General features: G+C 26.6%; 3 protein-coding genes across 3 annotated transcripts; 1 reads left to right on the top strand and 2 right to left on the bottom strand.

The window, feature by feature from the left end:
• Positions 1–364: 364 nt before the first annotated feature.
• Positions 365–14407, top strand: LOC113549939 (activating signal cointegrator 1 complex subunit 3). The gene is made up of 34 exons (XM_026951473.1): positions 365–568; positions 666–876; positions 1386–1486; positions 1657–1808; positions 1869–2147; positions 2229–2363; positions 5443–5566; positions 5635–5797; positions 5880–5992; positions 6059–6207; positions 6269–6469; positions 6528–6720; positions 6782–7143; positions 7209–7429; positions 8574–8679; positions 8849–9073; positions 9167–9286; positions 9359–9473; positions 9542–9678; positions 9888–10064; positions 10132–10502; positions 10581–10692; positions 10760–10928; positions 10987–11207; positions 11275–11377; positions 11523–12079; positions 12149–12289; positions 12351–12539; positions 12612–12914; positions 12971–13161; positions 13217–13646; positions 13707–13793; positions 13877–14132; positions 14289–14407. Exons 2-34 carry the CDS (start codon positions 692–694, stop codon positions 14372–14374), a joined length of 6474 nt encoding a protein of 2157 aa, XP_026807274.1. The 5' UTR covers positions 365–568; positions 666–691; the 3' UTR covers positions 14375–14407.
• LOC113549941 (replication stress response regulator SDE2) lies at positions 3373–4225 on the bottom strand. The gene has a single exon (XM_026951476.1). The coding sequence runs from the start codon at positions 4128–4130 to the stop codon at positions 3408–3410; it is 723 nt and encodes a 240-aa protein (XP_026807277.1). The 5' UTR covers positions 4131–4225; the 3' UTR covers positions 3373–3407.
• A 718-nt stretch (positions 14408–15125) lies between the features above and the next one.
• LOC113548846 (39S ribosomal protein L14, mitochondrial) lies at positions 15126–16283 on the bottom strand. The gene is made up of 2 exons (XM_026949933.1): positions 16146–16283; positions 15126–16030 (listed from the first exon to the last, which is right to left on the bottom strand). The coding sequence occupies exons 1-2, from the start codon at positions 16146–16148 to the stop codon at positions 15605–15607; spliced, it is 429 nt and encodes a 142-aa protein (XP_026805734.1). The 5' UTR covers positions 16149–16283; the 3' UTR covers positions 15126–15604.
• Between the last annotated feature and the right edge of the window lie 1831 nt (positions 16284–18114).

The following is an 18114-nucleotide window of genomic DNA, read 5'->3' on the forward strand; positions in this document are numbered from 1 at the left end:
CACGTTATCTGTTATTATTATTACCACTATAACTTCAAATTTCTATAGGTATATTATCTTAAATCAAGCCAATGTATTATGTATTATCTATTCATATAGATTTTAAACATATTATACAATCCACAAACTACGATAATATATTCTATTAATTTGTGACACGATTTAAGATAATTAAGATTTAATTAATTAATTTAAGATATTATCTTTAATCGTAATCACAGATTGTTTTATATATATACCTTATACCTCATAGTATAAAGTCTATGGTCTATGGAGATAATCGGTGATCCTTACAGCACCTTATCTTTTAATGGTTGAACTAGTGATAAGAATTATTTTAAATCTGTTATGGCAATGGTACTCATGAGCCACGGCACTGATGAGAAATGAGAATGTCGGCGACTATAAAATAATATTGTAGTCTGTTGAGTGTTCGCTTTCATTCAAAAAATAGAGTGTGTTATAACATTTGAAATTATTAATTGTTTTATTTTTCAAGCGTGTATATATGTAGTCATTGATTAGTATAACATATTGTGTTGTTGAAATTTTCAACCTTCTTAATCAAGTATGACAAATTAATGGATCCTTTTTAAAAATACAGTTCTCAGTATATACATTTTTAACTATTTTTACATTGAAGTATTAATTTGATTTTTTAATAGGTTGTCTGATATTTACTTACTTAATTATGGCAAAAGTAAAAGCTGGTGTGCATAAGCACGTTAACATTGGTCAGTTGCCTAGATATTCAAGATCTATTCGTGTATATTTAAACAGCGATATTACAGAATATATGGAACCAATTAATATTTGGAATCATAACTTTAACGTTATTAAAAAACAAAAAGAGGAAGAAGAAAAAATATTTCAAAAGTAATTATTTTTATTTATATTACATTTGGAAAATATATTAGGTTTTTACTTAATTACTATTTAATAAAAATTAAGTTTTAAATACATTGTAGTAATTTTTATTTTTAAATTATGTATGTTAATATAATTATGATAAAAATTAATATATTATAACATATAAATGACACCATTTAACAATTATAAATTGGATCTTATAGATTTATAAAAACATAGTTTGTCTATTCTTCTTTAAACACAAGGAAACATAACTTTAAACTATACAGTTTTGAAAAAATGCTAAAAATAATAAATTTTTGAAACTGCTCAGAATACTATTTTACATTTTAATTGTGATTACTTTAGTGTACTATAACTTTAATTAAAGATGAAAAAATTAAAACGCCCAATACCTAGTCTGTTTATCCTGTCAACATTTTTAATAGATTAGTTTTATGACTTTCTATAGTTTTAATTTTAATTAAGGTCATAATTTTATTTGATTGTGACTATTCATTATATTTAATTTTTAGATTCCTTACTTTTAATGAACTTTGCAATGTTATTAATGAAACTAAAAATGATATTATTATGAAGAATTTGAATATTTTGTATGGAATAGCACAAGATCTTTGTAAGTATTAAGTAATATAATTATTATTAATGTTATGCCTGTATTTAACTATTATACTTAATTTGAAAAATTAAATTTTTTTTTAAATATTATGCTTTTTGTCACATATTCACAATTTTTTTTTAACAATATCACATTTTTTTACTTCTTAAATGTAATTAATTTTCTAGCCAAAGATGAACAACCAGAAATACTGAGTTCATCAGTGTTATTTTTTTTCAAATTATTTATTGGTGTTTCTGGACTATTAATGAAACATATTTTAGAGCTTAAAAGTATGTTTGGAAAAGTATCAAATAATAATGCAGATCAAATATACAAAGTAATTCTTACTTTATTAATTAGCCTCTTATATGAGAATATAATTTTATTTGAATTTCAGTTGGTTAAAGAAGTAGAACAGTTAATGAATGAAAACAGTTTGAAGAAATTAAAAACACTTTGGGAGAAGCTTGATGACCATAAAGGGAATAATGAAGAAAATCAAAACAAAGATCAGAATTCTTTAGTCAATGATAATAAAATACATTATAAACCAAACTCCAAATGGGTACCTCCAAATTTTGCTAAGTTACCTACTCCAAACTATGATTCAAAGACATCTACGTTATTTTCTATGGCTTATAATGAAGAAGAAAAAATAAATCATAGTTTTCCAAATGTAAATTGATTTTTTTTTTATCTTACAACAACTATTATAAACTATTAATTCCAACTTCCCATTATTTTAATTTTTTTTTAGTTTGGTAAAACTTGGCTATTGAAACAGATTACTAAAACCTCATCAATAGATTTAGGTGTTTCAGATGAAGATTATTATACTAGTATCATAGATCTACTTTCAACTAAAAAATCAGATACTGAACTTCAAGACGAAGTAAGCATTTTTATGATTTTTGTATTATTATAAACATAAAATTAAATAAATCTTTTAAATATGATTTAAAAACATTTAATTTCAAATTTTAATAATTCTACCTATAAAAACTATGATTGTGAAATAAAAATATTTAACTAAACTTGTACATTATAATAGTTGGCTTAATTTTTGTTTTATTTTAAGCATGTTCAGAATTAAGACTTTTAGTGCCAATAGCCTTTTAATAATTTAGGAATATGATATAAAGAACACTATTTTTAACTTTTACATAGTTTATGTATGATATATATTAAAATATAGTAAATGGTGTCCCTAAATCAGTGGTCAGTTATGGTTTTATAAGCTGTAGTCAATACTTCTTATACCTTAATAGTTAATCTTAATTCAAGCCTAGATCTTATATTGACAAATTTAAAATTTGAAAATATGAATGATATCACAATGTTTGGTTAAAATCCCATTTAATTTTTTTTTTTATATTTATCTTGAAATTTTAAAATTGAATGTAATCCCCATAATTGATATATAATCTCTTATCATTTAAGATGCTTATTGAAACTTTTTGAACACTCCTATACTTTGTTCATATTAAGAAACATACTTGGCGGCCAATTTGTGTGCAGGAGTATACTACACAGCTAGTAATTTTAACCGCTGTATAACTAAAAATGTATGTTTTTCAAATTGAATTAAGCATATACCAAAAAATAGGATGATGACAAATTAACCCTTAGTTAAAAATCGAAAAAAAAGTTTATTTTAAACATAAATATTATTAGACATAATTTAACTAAATTTATCTTAAACTATTAACCTTACATGCTCCTAGTATTATTAGGATTAAACCATTAACTAACCTATATATTATTTAAATTTACATTGATATGATAATCATTGAAAATATCATAAATTCAAAAGTTAAATTTAGGTATTTTTTGAAAATCATTGTTTATATGCCTTAACAAAAATTAACAGTTTTTAATGTTAATTAAAATTAAAAATTATGTATTAATTTAATAATATATTTTTATTTAAAAATTGTTAAACTTTCATTTTTTTTTTTGTAATAGTATCAGTATTTTCTAAATCTAAACTTTTACGTTTATTAACATTTTCTGTTTCTTTTAGTTCCTTATCTGATTGTTCTTTTTCGGTCGACTCAGTAGATACATTTTCTTCATCTAATTCATCACAACTGCTATCTGTATCCAAATCGGAATCAAAATATACCTTGGATTTAACTTTTTTCTTAGTTGGAATTTCTGATGTGCCTGCTTTAAAACCACACTCTATTGCATCTGATACGGATTCTGTCATTTCAGACATTTGCTTTTCATAATGTTCATCTTTAAATTCTGTTTTGGGTGCTTGACAAAGGCGTTGTAATTTGCGTTTTTTACGCTCTTCGGGATCATCTGTACTAGGACCTCCTTTGGCTAAAAAATCTTTCACTCGTTTTTCTTCATTGATATCACGTAACCTACGTCCACTTAGATCTCGACAAGCTTCGCGGTTTGTTGTTTTTTCAATTTGTGCACCAATTGCTCGTAGCATTGAACCAAATCCTCCCTTGCCTCCCAGTACCCGAGGTACAATATATACAATACCATTTTGAACTGTATTTTCATTTAAAACTTTTCCTTTAAACATCAAGAAAAAGTCCTTTTGTAACATGCCTGTTTCAATGCTAGCAAATTGTTTTATACTAGGCAAAGACATCTCAGATGTAATATTAAATGTCAATTTCTTCATATTTATATTCATTTTTCTAGCAATTTCACTCTATACAAAAGTATTTACTAAATAATTAACTTTATTAGTTACAATTCACGATCTTAAATCATCAAAACAAAAAATTATTAAATAATCATTAAGCACTAATATCTAATTGTAGTTTATGGTGTTAAAATTGATAAAAATCAGTGTAGACAACTCACTGTTGGAATAAAATATTTCTATATTATTTTCTAAAAATTATTGAAGGGTAAAAATTTAAAATAATTTAAAAAAAAATAAATTAATGGTTATTTGTATATAACTTAAATAATTCATTTAACATTTTTTTAATTAGTGACAAATTACAATCATTTTATATTTTTACCCTCAAACATTTTTTAAATTATGTAGATTGTAATAGATAATAGATATATGTAATGATTATATTTAATTATGTAAATCATTATAAAATAACGAATAATGTATTTAGTTGGTTCGGGGTTTTTTTTTTTTTTTGTTAATTTTAGGGGCTTTTTTTCCTAGATTCCATATTTTATTGGTATTTTGGTGGGAAAATTTTATGTTGTGTTCAAAACATTAAATTTATAATATTATATATTATAATCTATGATCAATCATATCATCATTCATTGTTTTAATTTTAAAATAAGCAAATAAGCAATGACTATGTAGGTAGTTTCATTCCATAGACATAATTTATTAAGTTTTAAATTTAAAAAAAAAAATTAATTAATTAATTAACTTATACATTTTTTTTAAATTAATATTTCATATTTGTGTTATAATGTTTATAATCTTAAAATAATACTATTGTTATAGAAAAAGATTTGAAAGTCACATTTAAGTAGTATAATCTCAAATGATAGGTCATTTAGACTTATGTACTTTACTTAACTTATTCTATTTTTAAACTTCAAGAACTTAATATACTTCGGTATAAATGATTTACATAATATAAATATTACTAAAAAAAATCTAAAACATTTATGTAAATAGAAATAAAAAAAATTGGTACATCAAAAACTAAATTTTATTTTGCAGATTATGATTAAAATAAAATATGTAGTATCAGACTTAACTAGACTTTGTTCAAAGTTCTGAATGTTTTAATAAAAATAAATGCTACAATATCCTAATTTATTATGTTTATTTATGAATTATGATTGCATATTGAAAATTTCATTACATCAATATTCATACTGTTAATATTCTATTACTTATATAATTTACTTAATTACATAAGGATTTTATAAATTTAAATTTATATAGTATACTAATAGTTTTTTAAAAAATCTATTAATTATATATTTTAAACTAACTTTGTTTCAATATTTTATAGTTGTTTAATCTGCTCGGTTTTACTAGACTTACTCTCATTGAAACACTTTTGAAATACAGAAAAGATATTTTGAAACAGTGTGTCATGGCAAATGAAAAAAGAAATTTGCTTTCTACAAATTTAAGTATGAAAATAAAATTATAGCTTATTTTTATATTATCAATTATTAATTATTTTAATTATTTTAAGTAGAAATGGAAAAAAGACCTAGACATATGGAAATGATTACTATTGAAACTGAAGAAGATAAGTTACTTAGAAAAGAATTAAGAAAAGAAGAAAAGGCTTGTCAAAAAATTAATCGCCATCATGATTCAGATTCAGATGATGAAATTATAAAATTGGTTTCTAAAACGTAAGTAAAATAACTTGACTTAGCAACTTAGCCTGTTGTAACCATGAAATAAACACGTACAATTTTAATTATTGCATTTAAGAACAAGTGCAGCAAATGTTCCTACATTTATTGATCCGAAAAGTAGAAAAGCACCTTCAGTTCAGAAGTACCCACATGTATATGATATGAATTTTGAATCAAAAGTATCAAGTTGTAAGTATTTTTTATAAACTTATTTCTAATTTTTTGTTTCTATATAATATGATATTTATCAAATAGGCTTCATATCTGGAGAATCATGTGTTGTCCCTGCAGGAGCCAAAAGAACAGACCATAAAACATATGAAGAAGTTTATATTCCAGTTACAAAAATGACACAAGAATTGACTGTTGGAAAAGAATTAATTTCCATTAAAACTCTTGATGAAGTTATTTGATTGTATGCTAAACATATAACATTATAACTTATATTTATTTTTGTGTTTAAAGGTTGGGCAGAAAGCATTTCATGGAATTACTAATCTCAATAGAATACAATCAGTAGTTTTTGATGCAGCATATAATACAAATGAAAATTTACTAGTATGTGCTCCAACTGGAGCTGGAAAAACCAATGTTGCTTTGTTGACTATAATCCATCAAATTAAACAACACATTAAAAATAATGAAATAAATAAAAATGAATTTAAGGTATACACTTTTACCTGTAGCATAACTTCTTTTCTCACTTTTTCAAATTGTGTTTCAGATTGTATATGTAGCTCCAATGAAAGCTCTTGCTGCTGAAATGACAGCAAATTTTTCTAAACGCCTTTCTAGCCTAGGAATTTCTGTTCGTGAATTTACCGGAGACATGTCACTTACTAAAACAGAAATGCTAAACACTCAAATATTAGTTACAACTCCCGAAAAGTGGGATGTAGCTACTCGTAAAGGAACTGGTTAGGCATTTTTATTTTATATTTATATTTTATCATAAATACTAACATGTTTGTATTTTAGGGGATATTGCGTTAACGAGTTTAGTTAAACTATTAATTATAGATGAGGTTCATTTATTGCATGGTGATCGTGGTCCAGTCCTTGAAGCTCTTGTAGCACGTACCTTAAGACAAGTAGAGTCTTCTCAAAGCATGATTAGAATTGTTGGTTTATCGGCTACATTACCAAATTATAAAGACATAGCTCGTTTCTTAAGAGTCAATCTTTATAAAGGACTATTTTATTTTGATGGACGATTTAGACCAGTGCCATTAGTTCAAACATTTATTGGTGTTCGTGGTAACAAAACTGTAAAAATGGTACAGGAAATGGATACAGTTTGTTATGATAAAGTATATGAAATGGTACAAAAAGGCCATCAGGTAAGCTAATTTGGTAATATTAATTAATAAAATAGTAGTTTAATTTTTGTTTATTGTGTTTTAAGGTTATGGTGTTTGTTCATGCTCGCAATGCTACAATAAAAACAGCTAATGTTTTTAGAGAACTTTCAACCCAAAAAAATCACCAGACTGCATTCCTACCCCAAGATTCTAATAGAATAGGTATAGCAAAAAAGGCTTTTGAGCGTTGTCATTCAAAAGAATTAAGTGAATTATTAAACAGTGGATTTTCTGTCCATCATGCTGGTCTTTTAAGATCTGACAGGTGAATAATTTATAATTTTACATGTATATCTTTTAAGTGTTTGTAATTTTATTGAAATTTAGAAAAATGGTTATAAATCTACAACTCTGAGGGTAGATTAAACAGCTTATTTTATCTATTATGAATACTGTGATAATAATTTTTTATTTTAGTAAAAAAAACCATTTACTTATTTTTCTACGATTATTATTATTTGTTCTTTATTGGTTAAGCCAGTATTTCTCAACCGGTATGTCGCCGGGTAAGTCCAAACGTCGCGGAAGTACTAATATTAAATGTATGAACCTTGTTGACATTATACAGAGTGATTCTTTTATCATAAAACACTCATTATTTCAAAAAGTATTCATGTTTTTGAAAATATTTTTCATATAGTTTCAAGTTGTTAAAAATGTTTTTATTAAAAAATTATATTTTTTATCCTTATATATTTTTTAAGTTTTTAAATGACAACATAGAGTTTTAATTTCGTATTTCAATTTTTTTGTATCAAAATACTCAGAAAATTATTCTGCTTTGAAATATATAATTAAAACTGTTGTCATTCAAAAAAGCAAAAAAAATTAAAAAAAATACAAGAATAAAAAATATTTAAAAATATAATTTTTTTAATAAGAACATTGTTTTTTTAACAACATGAAACTATGTAAAAAATGTTTTTAAATACATGAATACTTTTTGAAATAATAAGTGTTTTATGATAAAAGAATCACCCTGTATTTACAAAAATTAATAGGTATTATTCTTATTATTTTTTTTATTGTATGTCACAAAGTATGAACAATTTTAATAGTTTGTCGCCATAATACAAAAATTGAGAAACACTGGGTTAAGCATTAACTCCAAGGGTTATTAGCTTTAATAAGATTATTACATTTTTTCATTATATAATTTATTATTATACAATTCAATTTTTTTAAGATATAAAATGTTTTGAAAATGGACCATCTATTATTATTGTTTTAATATTCTAATAGATTATTTAATTAAACAGTTATTAGATGGTACATACTAGTAATTAGTGGCAAGTATTTGGAATATTTTGAAATATTTTGGTGCATAATTGCATTAAATCTTAATGTTTTTAAGGACATAGAAATCTAGACTAATCATAATAAAATTATATTTTATGTATATATTACAGAAACCTAGTAGAAAAGTACTTTGCTGAAGGTGCTATTAAAGTATTAGTATGCACAGCAACACTAGCATGGGGAGTTAATCTTCCAGCTCATGCAGTTATAATTAAGGTAAATAATATAATATATAATAAACCTATAAGATATTTTATTACTTTACTTTTTAGATAAACCAATATGCCTTTGTAGGATTTTAATTGATCTTAGTGTTAAAAATAAAATATTATAATTGTTTCTAAACACTGTTATGTTTTAAATAAATAAATAAAACTATTCATAGGGAACAGAAATATATGATTCAAAACATGGAACATTTATTGATCTGGGTATGCTTGATGTTTTACAAATTTTTGGTCGTGCTGGAAGACCTCAATTTGATACTTCTGGACATGGAATGATTATTACACCACATACCAAACTTTACAAATATTTATCGTTGCTTACCAATCAAATACCAATTGAAAGTTGTTTTGTACAACATCTTGTCAATAATTTGAATGCTGAGGTAGGCATTACTATACAACAAGTTTAAGCTATTTTCAAATAATTTAAAATCTTGTCATAGTACTGGTCCTAATAGTATTTTTTTAATTTTTAGGTTGTATTAGGTACAATATCAAATGTTGAGGAAGCTGTTACGTGGCTTAGTTATACTTATTTATTTGTCAGAATGCGTATAAATCCTCACGTCTATGGCATATCGCTTGAGGAAGTTGAAGTAAATTAACAGTCCAATTGTTATTTATATTTTATAAGTAATTTTTACTTATGTATTTTATTATTTTAACAGATGGATCCAATGTTAGTCAATAAAAGAAAAGAATTTATTATAAATGCAGCAATGGCTTTAGATAGAGCTCAAATGTTACGTTACAACGAAAGAACAGGCGATCTTTCATCAACAGGTTCATTATTAACTTCAATTATTTAATAACTATTTTTATATCTAAATTATAATTATTTTATTTTACAGACATGGGTCGTACAGCAAGTCATTTTTATATTAGCTATGACAGCGTTGAAATATTTAATCAAAGTATAAAGCCTTTTATGAATATGTCAGAAATATTATCAATGATTTCTAGTGCAAAAGAATTTGATCAGTTAAAGGTTTATTATAATAAATATATGTACTCTGTCCAACATGAGAACACACCGCAGCTCTAATACAAATTGATTTTTCTGCACATCCCCGCTCAAGACCAGTTTTATTAAGGCAGGGGATATGCAGAATTTAGTGCATTCTCTTGCTAGACAGAGTATAGTAAATCTTAATAAATATAATTAATGTTAATATTATTTTAAATTATATTTCGAAGGTTCGTGATGATGAAGTTATTGAGTTAGAAACATTATCTCGTAAATTTTGTCACGTTGAGTGCCAAAGTTCAGCTGTAAACGTGAATGGTAAAGTTAATATACTTTTACAAACATATCTTGCACGTGGTAGAGCTAAATCTTTTTCTTTAATATCTGACCTGGTTTATATCTCACAGGTAAATTTAAAGAGTATATTAACACTATATTTTTTAATTAAGATATATAAATAATTTGTTTTAATAGAATGCGACAAGAATTGCACGGGCATTATTTGACATGGTTTTACGACGTAATAATGCTATGATGTCCGCTAAATTATTGGAAATTTGTCAAATGTTTGAAATGACACAATGGGATTTTGAATCTGAATTACGGCAATTTTCTGATGTTCTTCCTTGGGAAATTATAGATAAAATTGAACAAAGAAAATTATCATTTAGTCGTATTCGAGAAATGGATGCTAAAGAATTAGGGATTCTACTTAGAAATCAAAATGTAGGTGCTGCTGTTAAAAAGTGTGCCATGCAACTTCCATATATTGAGGCTGTTGAAAGTATTCAACCTATTACTAGAACTATTTTAAGAATAAATTTAGAACTATTCCCTGAATTTGAGTATGTAACAAGACATAGCTTCATACAATTTGTATTTTTATTACCTTTGTTTATAAATTGTATTATTTTGTAATTTAGATGGAATGATAGGTTTCATGGTAAGACATCAGTTGCGTTTTGGATATGGATTGAAGATCCGGAAACAGATATGATATACCATTGGGAACAGTTTCTTATTACAAAAAATCAGGTAATAGAAAAACATATTTACATTAATTTTTTGTGAATTTTCTTAAGATAATGTTAATATTTTTAAGGTTGTTAGAAAAGAAACACAAAAGTTGATATTTACCATACCTTTAGTTGAACCATTACCATCACAATATATACTACATTGTACTTCAGACCGATGGTTAGGTACAACTTTCACTACACCATTAACATTTCAGCATCTTATAATTCCACATAGCCATGCCTCAGTGACAGGTATATAAATTAACAATGTTTTAATAATTTTTTTTACCAAAAAAAAATTGTGTTGTAGATTTATTGGAGCTTCAGCCATTACCACTATCTGCGCTTAAAAATCAGAGTTATCAATCTTTATATAATTTTACACACTTTAATCCAATACAAACACAAATATTTCACTGTTTATATCATACTGATAATAATGTACTCTTGGGTGCGCCTACTGGATCTGGTAAAACAATAGCTGCTGAAATTGCTATGTTCAGAGTATTCAATGAACAGCCAGAGGCTAAAGTAATAAATTATTAAATAATTTAAATTATAATTTGCTTATGTTGAATAATATCATATATGTTTTTAGGTAGTATATATAGCTCCATTAAAGGCACTTGTGAGAGAACGTATGAATGATTGGAAAATAAGATTAGAAGAGAAATTAAAAAAATCAGTTGTAGAATTAACAGGTATTATTTGTTATATAATATAAGAACAATTATTTTAATACTAAACACTCATTATCCCAGTTATTGTTTTTTTTTTTTTTTTAATGAAAAATTCTAAGATTTTACTTCATTCTTTGAATTAATTTCAGTTAATTATTTTTTTAAGGTGACGTCACACCCGACATAAAAGCTATTTCAAATTCATCAGTAATTGTCACTACTCCAGAAAAATGGGATGGTGTTTCTCGTAGTTGGCAAACCCGTAACTATGTCCGCCAAGTGGCTTTGGTAGTACTTGATGAAGTCCATCTTTTGGGTGAAGATCGTGGTCCAGTGTTAGAGATAATAATCTCTAGGATAAATTTTATATCAAAGCATACTGGACAACATACTCGCCTTGTAGCTTTGACAACTGCTCTGTCAACGGCAGCTGATCTTGCAGCTTGGTTACATATTGGGGAAATGGGTCTTTATAATTTCCGTCCATCTGTAAGGCCAGTTCCTCTAGAAGTACACATCAGTGGCTATGCTGGAAGAAATTATTGTCCAAGAATGGCCACCATGAACAAACCAATTTATCAAGCTATAAGGCAACACTCTCCAACACAACCAGTTATGATTTTTGTATCATCAAGGAGACAAACTCGACTAACTGCATTGGATCTGATTGCATATTTAGGTGTTGAAGATAACCCTAAGCAGTGGGTTCGCAAAAGTGATTACGTAAGAAAAATATTGCACATTCAATAATTTTTTATGATTAAAAATTTAATTCAAATTATTATCTTATAGGAAATGGATCTAATAATTGAAAATATAAGAGATCCAAATTTGAAGCTTTGTCTAGCTTTTGGTTTAGGCTTACATCATGCTGGATTACAAGATAAAGACCGTAAAATTGTTGAAGAACTATTTGTTAACCAACATATTCAAGTAAGATACCAACATGCTGTATTTAAAAAAATATCAAAAAAATTATTTTGTTTATTTTAAGGTTTTAATTGCTACTTCAACTTTAGCATGGGGCGTTAATTTTCCTGCACACTTTGTTATAGTGAAAGGTACTGAATTTTATGATGGCAAACTCAAAAGATATGTTGACATGCCAATTACAGATGTGTTACAAATGATGGGAAGAGCAGGAAGGCCCCAATATGATAATATGGGAATAGCTCTAATCATGGTAGAAATAAAGAATGAAAAATTAAACTAACTTGTTAGTTTTATATATTATAAATCTATTTATTTTTTTCAGGTTCATGACATAAAAAAAACTTTTTATAAAAAATTTCTGTATGAACCTTTTCCTGTTGAATCATCTTTAGTAGATGTATTACCTGACCATTTCAATGCTGAAATTGTAGCTGGAACTATTAAGACTAAACAAGATGCCATTGAATATTTGACTTGGACATATCTTATACAAAGACTTATGAAAAACCCAGAATATTATGGATTACATAGTTTGGAGGAAAGTTCTATTAACAAATTTCTTTCAGATTTAGTAGAACGATGTATTGGAACTTTATATTCTAGTTATTGTGTGGAAATTGATGAAGTATATATTTTTATTTTTTATTGTAGAGCTTAAAATTTAATCACATTTAAATTTAGGATCAACGTACTGTAAGACCTACTCCACTGGGCCATATTGCTTCATATTACTATTTACAACATAAAACAGTTAAAACTTTTCAAGAGAGGCTTAAGGGTGAACTTGATATGAGTGATTTAATAAAAGTCTTAGTTGATGCCGAGGAGTTTAGTTTACTACCTGTTAGACATAACGAAGACCTTATGAACACGTAAGTAATTTAAAAAATAAAAATTATTTTTTTATAACACTTAATTTGTATTCAGCGAATTAGACAAACAATGTCCTCTTGATATTGATGGCCGTTTGTATGAAAGTTCTCATACAAAAACGTTGATTTTGCTTCAAGCACATTTCTCCCATTTAAAAATGCCGTGTTCAGATTATATTACCGATCTCAAGTCGGTATTAGATCAATCAATACGTATCCTACAAGCAATGATAGATATCAGTGCAGAAGCTGGTTACTTAGTGTTGTGTTTAAGATTAGTGCAATTGATGCAAATGATTATTCAAGCCCGATGGATCACTGACCCACCTGTACTCACTTTACCTAATGTAGAAAAACATTTAATACCATCACAAGTGTTGCCGTTGCTTTGTTTACCCCATTTATGCAATAAAGCACTTAAAAGTTATAAAATGTTTGAAGAAATTATGCTAAAAACTCAACTTGAACACGAAGAAATTGAAAAAGTAAAATTCAGTAAAAATATTCCATTTGTAATACTTTTTAAGCTTAACTTTAATTTTTAGGCATATAAAACTATCATAGATATGCCAGTAGTAGAAGTCCATCTGTTTATTCAAGGCTATTGGTCTGATAGTGATGAAGTTCAAAAGGTAATAGAAAATTTTTTTATAATTCATAACATTTTTAAATTGAATAAAATTGATTGAAACAATAACATTTTTAATTTTTATAGAAACCGGTAGAGAATGGTAAAAGAATGGACATTTTGGCCGGATCAGAATATACATTAATTGCTGAGATAAAAATCCTCAACCGTGTAATACCATCAAAAGCATATGCACCAAAATTTTCTAAACCAAAAGATGTTGGTTGGTTTATGATTCTTGGTTCTATTGAGCAATGGGAGCTGATAGCACTGAAACGTAATACTAATAACCGCTACAGAACAACTTCTAGCAGATTAGCATTTAATACACCCGCAAAACCAAGTAAATAATTTATAATTTTTTTTGTTAAATAGTTATAATAATCATTAAGAATTTTCACTGAGCAAGTCATTAAAATTATTTTTAAAACCTTTAACCTAATATTCTTCAACATTGTATAATAATTTTGAATTTTGTATTACTTTCTGTTTTTCATAGGTTATTTAAATTGGACTTTCTATATGATGTCAGATTGTTACCTTGGTTTGGACCAACAATATGAAATTGAATTCAATGTGATATAAAAAATATATTAAAAATAATAAGATAAACCAAATCATTATTTTATGTTTAATATGTATTGTATATAATATAATATATAAAAAGCATTTTTATATTTTTTTTAATAAATTGTGTTTTGTTATATTATTTCTTTTATTTTTATTTTCTATAACTAGTCAAAATTTTCATTTTCGTATAAATATAAAATATATTATATTTCTTTATTTAACTTCTATGAAAACTTCATAAAACAAAATTGATAAAACTTGTAAATTATAAAATGTGACTTTAAAGGTTATTATTATAAAAAAGAAATAATAGAAATACTAAAAATCAAATATTTTTAAGTCTTATAATAATTAATATAATATAACTTTAACATTGTTTTATTTATTATAAAAATATAAAAACTGATAGCATTTATTCAATTCTCAAGTCAATGTTTTAAAAATGATAGAAATTTAGGCTATATTATACATAACTGTACAGTTTGCATTCAATAGTAAATTCTACATTTAAATTTAAATTATTATTATATTATTCAGAAAAACATTGAATGATAAACATGATAATTGATAGCTATTGATATAGCATATGACATCTATACTGATGCCTGATTAAATGGCTATCCTTGTCAAAATCTAATTAAATAAATACATCTATAATTTTTATTGTTATATTGTAATCTAGGAATAAGCAACTCAATGCTACTAGAGTACCAATTATTTGAAGTAAAAATTTAGCGGGCCAGACAACAGAAACCAAAAAATTGAATAAAATTTACAATTAATATTTATTCAGCAAATTAATAGCACGACACGACGGATGTGACTAAACTGATTAACAATTAACTATGTTAACTATGCCTATTAATTAATATAAATGATTATGATTATATTGATTTTATAAAGTAATTTGAAATGTAGCTCCGGCCAGTTAAAAATGGTATGTGGGCTGCCATCAGTCACTGCATATCTTAGCTATAATCCATAGGCATCAAGGATATTGATGCACCATACCTCAGACACTCATTGAAAAGGAATTTTTCTCTAAAATAATGCATAATGCATATGCGTATTCAACTTTTAATTTCTTAGACACATGTTATATGACCCGCACACTGTAACCACCCAAAAATATTTGAAAAAAATATATAATTTCTAGTACTTTTTTATTCTCACAGTACATAAATAACATTGAAAAAATATAAAACTAAATGTATATATATATATATATATACTTATCACTAATATTTATACATAATTTGAAGCAATAGCCAGTAATTTGGTGTAATCAGCTCCTTTTGAGAAAGTTTTTTCTTTTAATATAGTTCTAAGAACGATTGGAATGGGAACATTAATTCGAGTTCCAAGTGGTGTGCCATTATCATCAATTAATACTATATTGTTGCTATCAAACCTGGGAATATTGGGTTTTTGTTCTTTGACGCAGCCAACAATTATAGCTTTTACTTTTTCACCCTTGATGGCAACCAGTATTTTGTCACCAATTGTGCCAATACCTTTTTTATTATAAATGTGTATGCACCGCGGGGGTTTACCTTCAGCCATCGCTTGCTTGCCAATTGTGCTATTGTCGACAACACGCAGACGGGTCAATTTCATTATGTGATTGCAAACGGCTGAAGTGGAAAATTTTCGAGCAGCAATAATCGTAGACTAAAAAATAATTTAAAAATAATAAACTCTTATTTAAATTTTATGAAGACTTAACCATAAGTAATCTTATTTTGAATTAAAATTAACTACCGACAAAATGGTGAACAAGACTTACCATAATTTAAAGTAGCTATTAACACGTTTGACGTAAACCTACGAACTACGCAAAAGTAGACAGAACAGTTACAGATTTTTATAATGTGCAAATGCTGAATAGTGAAAAAAAAATAGAGATTATCATTTACCACCGTCTGTAACTACAAATTCAATGATTACAATTTTTCATTGATAAAAAAATGGAAGGGCCCGGTCATTGATAAGATAATCCTCATATCGGCCGTGGATGATAAGTTGCCTACACAGAAGTATAAATTAAATTTTATATTATTTTGTATACCCGTGGTTGCCCCTCGTTCAATATATTATAATATCCACTCACAGAAATCCAATTCAAATTATTCAATTAATACCCTAGAGACTAGAGTCGAGAAAGCATGATAATAATTATTATATACTATAAAATTTATTTTTATTTTATTATTAAAGTTTCAATTTAATTCGTTTTGTACTCGGACCAGGGCCAGGGCCGGCGCTACATTTTGCGAAGCTCTTGGCAAAACTTATTTAACCAATAACCATAGTCACCTATAGCCTATAGAATATAGGTGTAATTAAAAGCGCAAGGTTGTTGTATACGCGAGGCCCTGGACAAATGCCGCGCTTTGCCTTCCCATAACGCCGGCCCTGAACATGGCTTAGATCGAAAATGGGAAAAGAACGTTTAAATGGTTAGGCTTTACCTTATTTAAATAGACATATTTGTATACCTGTTGAGCAAATAATTAATAAATTTGCAATGACAAAAAAAAAGAAACTTAGATTTTTTAATTTATAAAAAATAAAAATTCAGGTTGATATTATAATGTATTGTAAATATCAAATGTATGAATAAATAATTTATATTATTAATATAAATTTATTAATAGTTTATAATTTATATTATAGGTACCTATTTTGTTTCAATTCTGATTACACTTGTTTTTTTTGTTTTGGTTGAGTGGGGGGGGGGCTATATTGTCAATAAAATAAAATTATTTAGAATGTTAAAATGTATAATACTCGGGGTGATTGGCAGTTGCCTCTAAAGCATCATAGATAATATATAGGTATTAACTAGAAAAATCAAGTCAGATACGTCTGTATAAGATCAATAACACATGTAATTAGAAATCAAATAATAATATTATTGTTTACATTTGTGAACATGCCATTTGCCGATAAATATTTTAAATATTATTATATTTATCGATAATTTTTACAGACATTTTAAATAAAATGTATTGCCTTGTTGGCGACGATGTGTGTCATAATAGTGTCTCCAGTTTCCAGTAGTTATTTGCCTTGCTGTGAATCTAGAGCATCTGTAGTGAATATACCACGTAAAAATAATGAAATTAAACCAAATTAAAAATATTGTTAATATGTATTGTATTGTTTTCTATTTTACTAGTCTATAAACTATGACACGGTTAATATTACATACATACCCTCACTTTAATAAGGTTCTAGAGGCACTAGAGGCAGAGCCGTTATGGCTCATACTCGTCTAAAAAAAGAGCACATCGATTCTGCGCATCCCTACGCGATTACATTACACTCTGCTGTAGAAAACAGTTCCACCACTGCGGAGTGTCGCTTAACTGCAAAAAAACCAATGTTCGGCAAGCCGCGAGATGTTCTCTCGTTGAGACAGAGTACATTATATTTTGATACGGTATACATAGACATTTCACTACATCAATTACATCGACACGAATAACAATACAATATGGTCAAGAGCCATACAGTTGTATAGTGTGTACTGTTAACTACTATTACAACTACATATTATAGTATCTAATTAGAATTAGAGTATAAAACAGCGAGTCCTTAATAAAACCATCAGTATTGTCAGAGTGAATACTTTGCATTGTGTGCATTTTGGGCAAAGCCCGAAACCGAACCTGTTTTTATCAATTGGTTATATTGCCCGACTGCCCGTGCAAGTTGCAAGCGAAATAAATTTCAAGACATCCATGTCTCTG

This window comes from Rhopalosiphum maidis, chromosome 1 (genome assembly GCF_003676215.2).
Source record: "Rhopalosiphum maidis isolate BTI-1 chromosome 1, ASM367621v3, whole genome shotgun sequence".
Taxonomy (NCBI): domain Eukaryota; kingdom Metazoa; phylum Arthropoda; class Insecta; order Hemiptera; family Aphididae; genus Rhopalosiphum; species Rhopalosiphum maidis.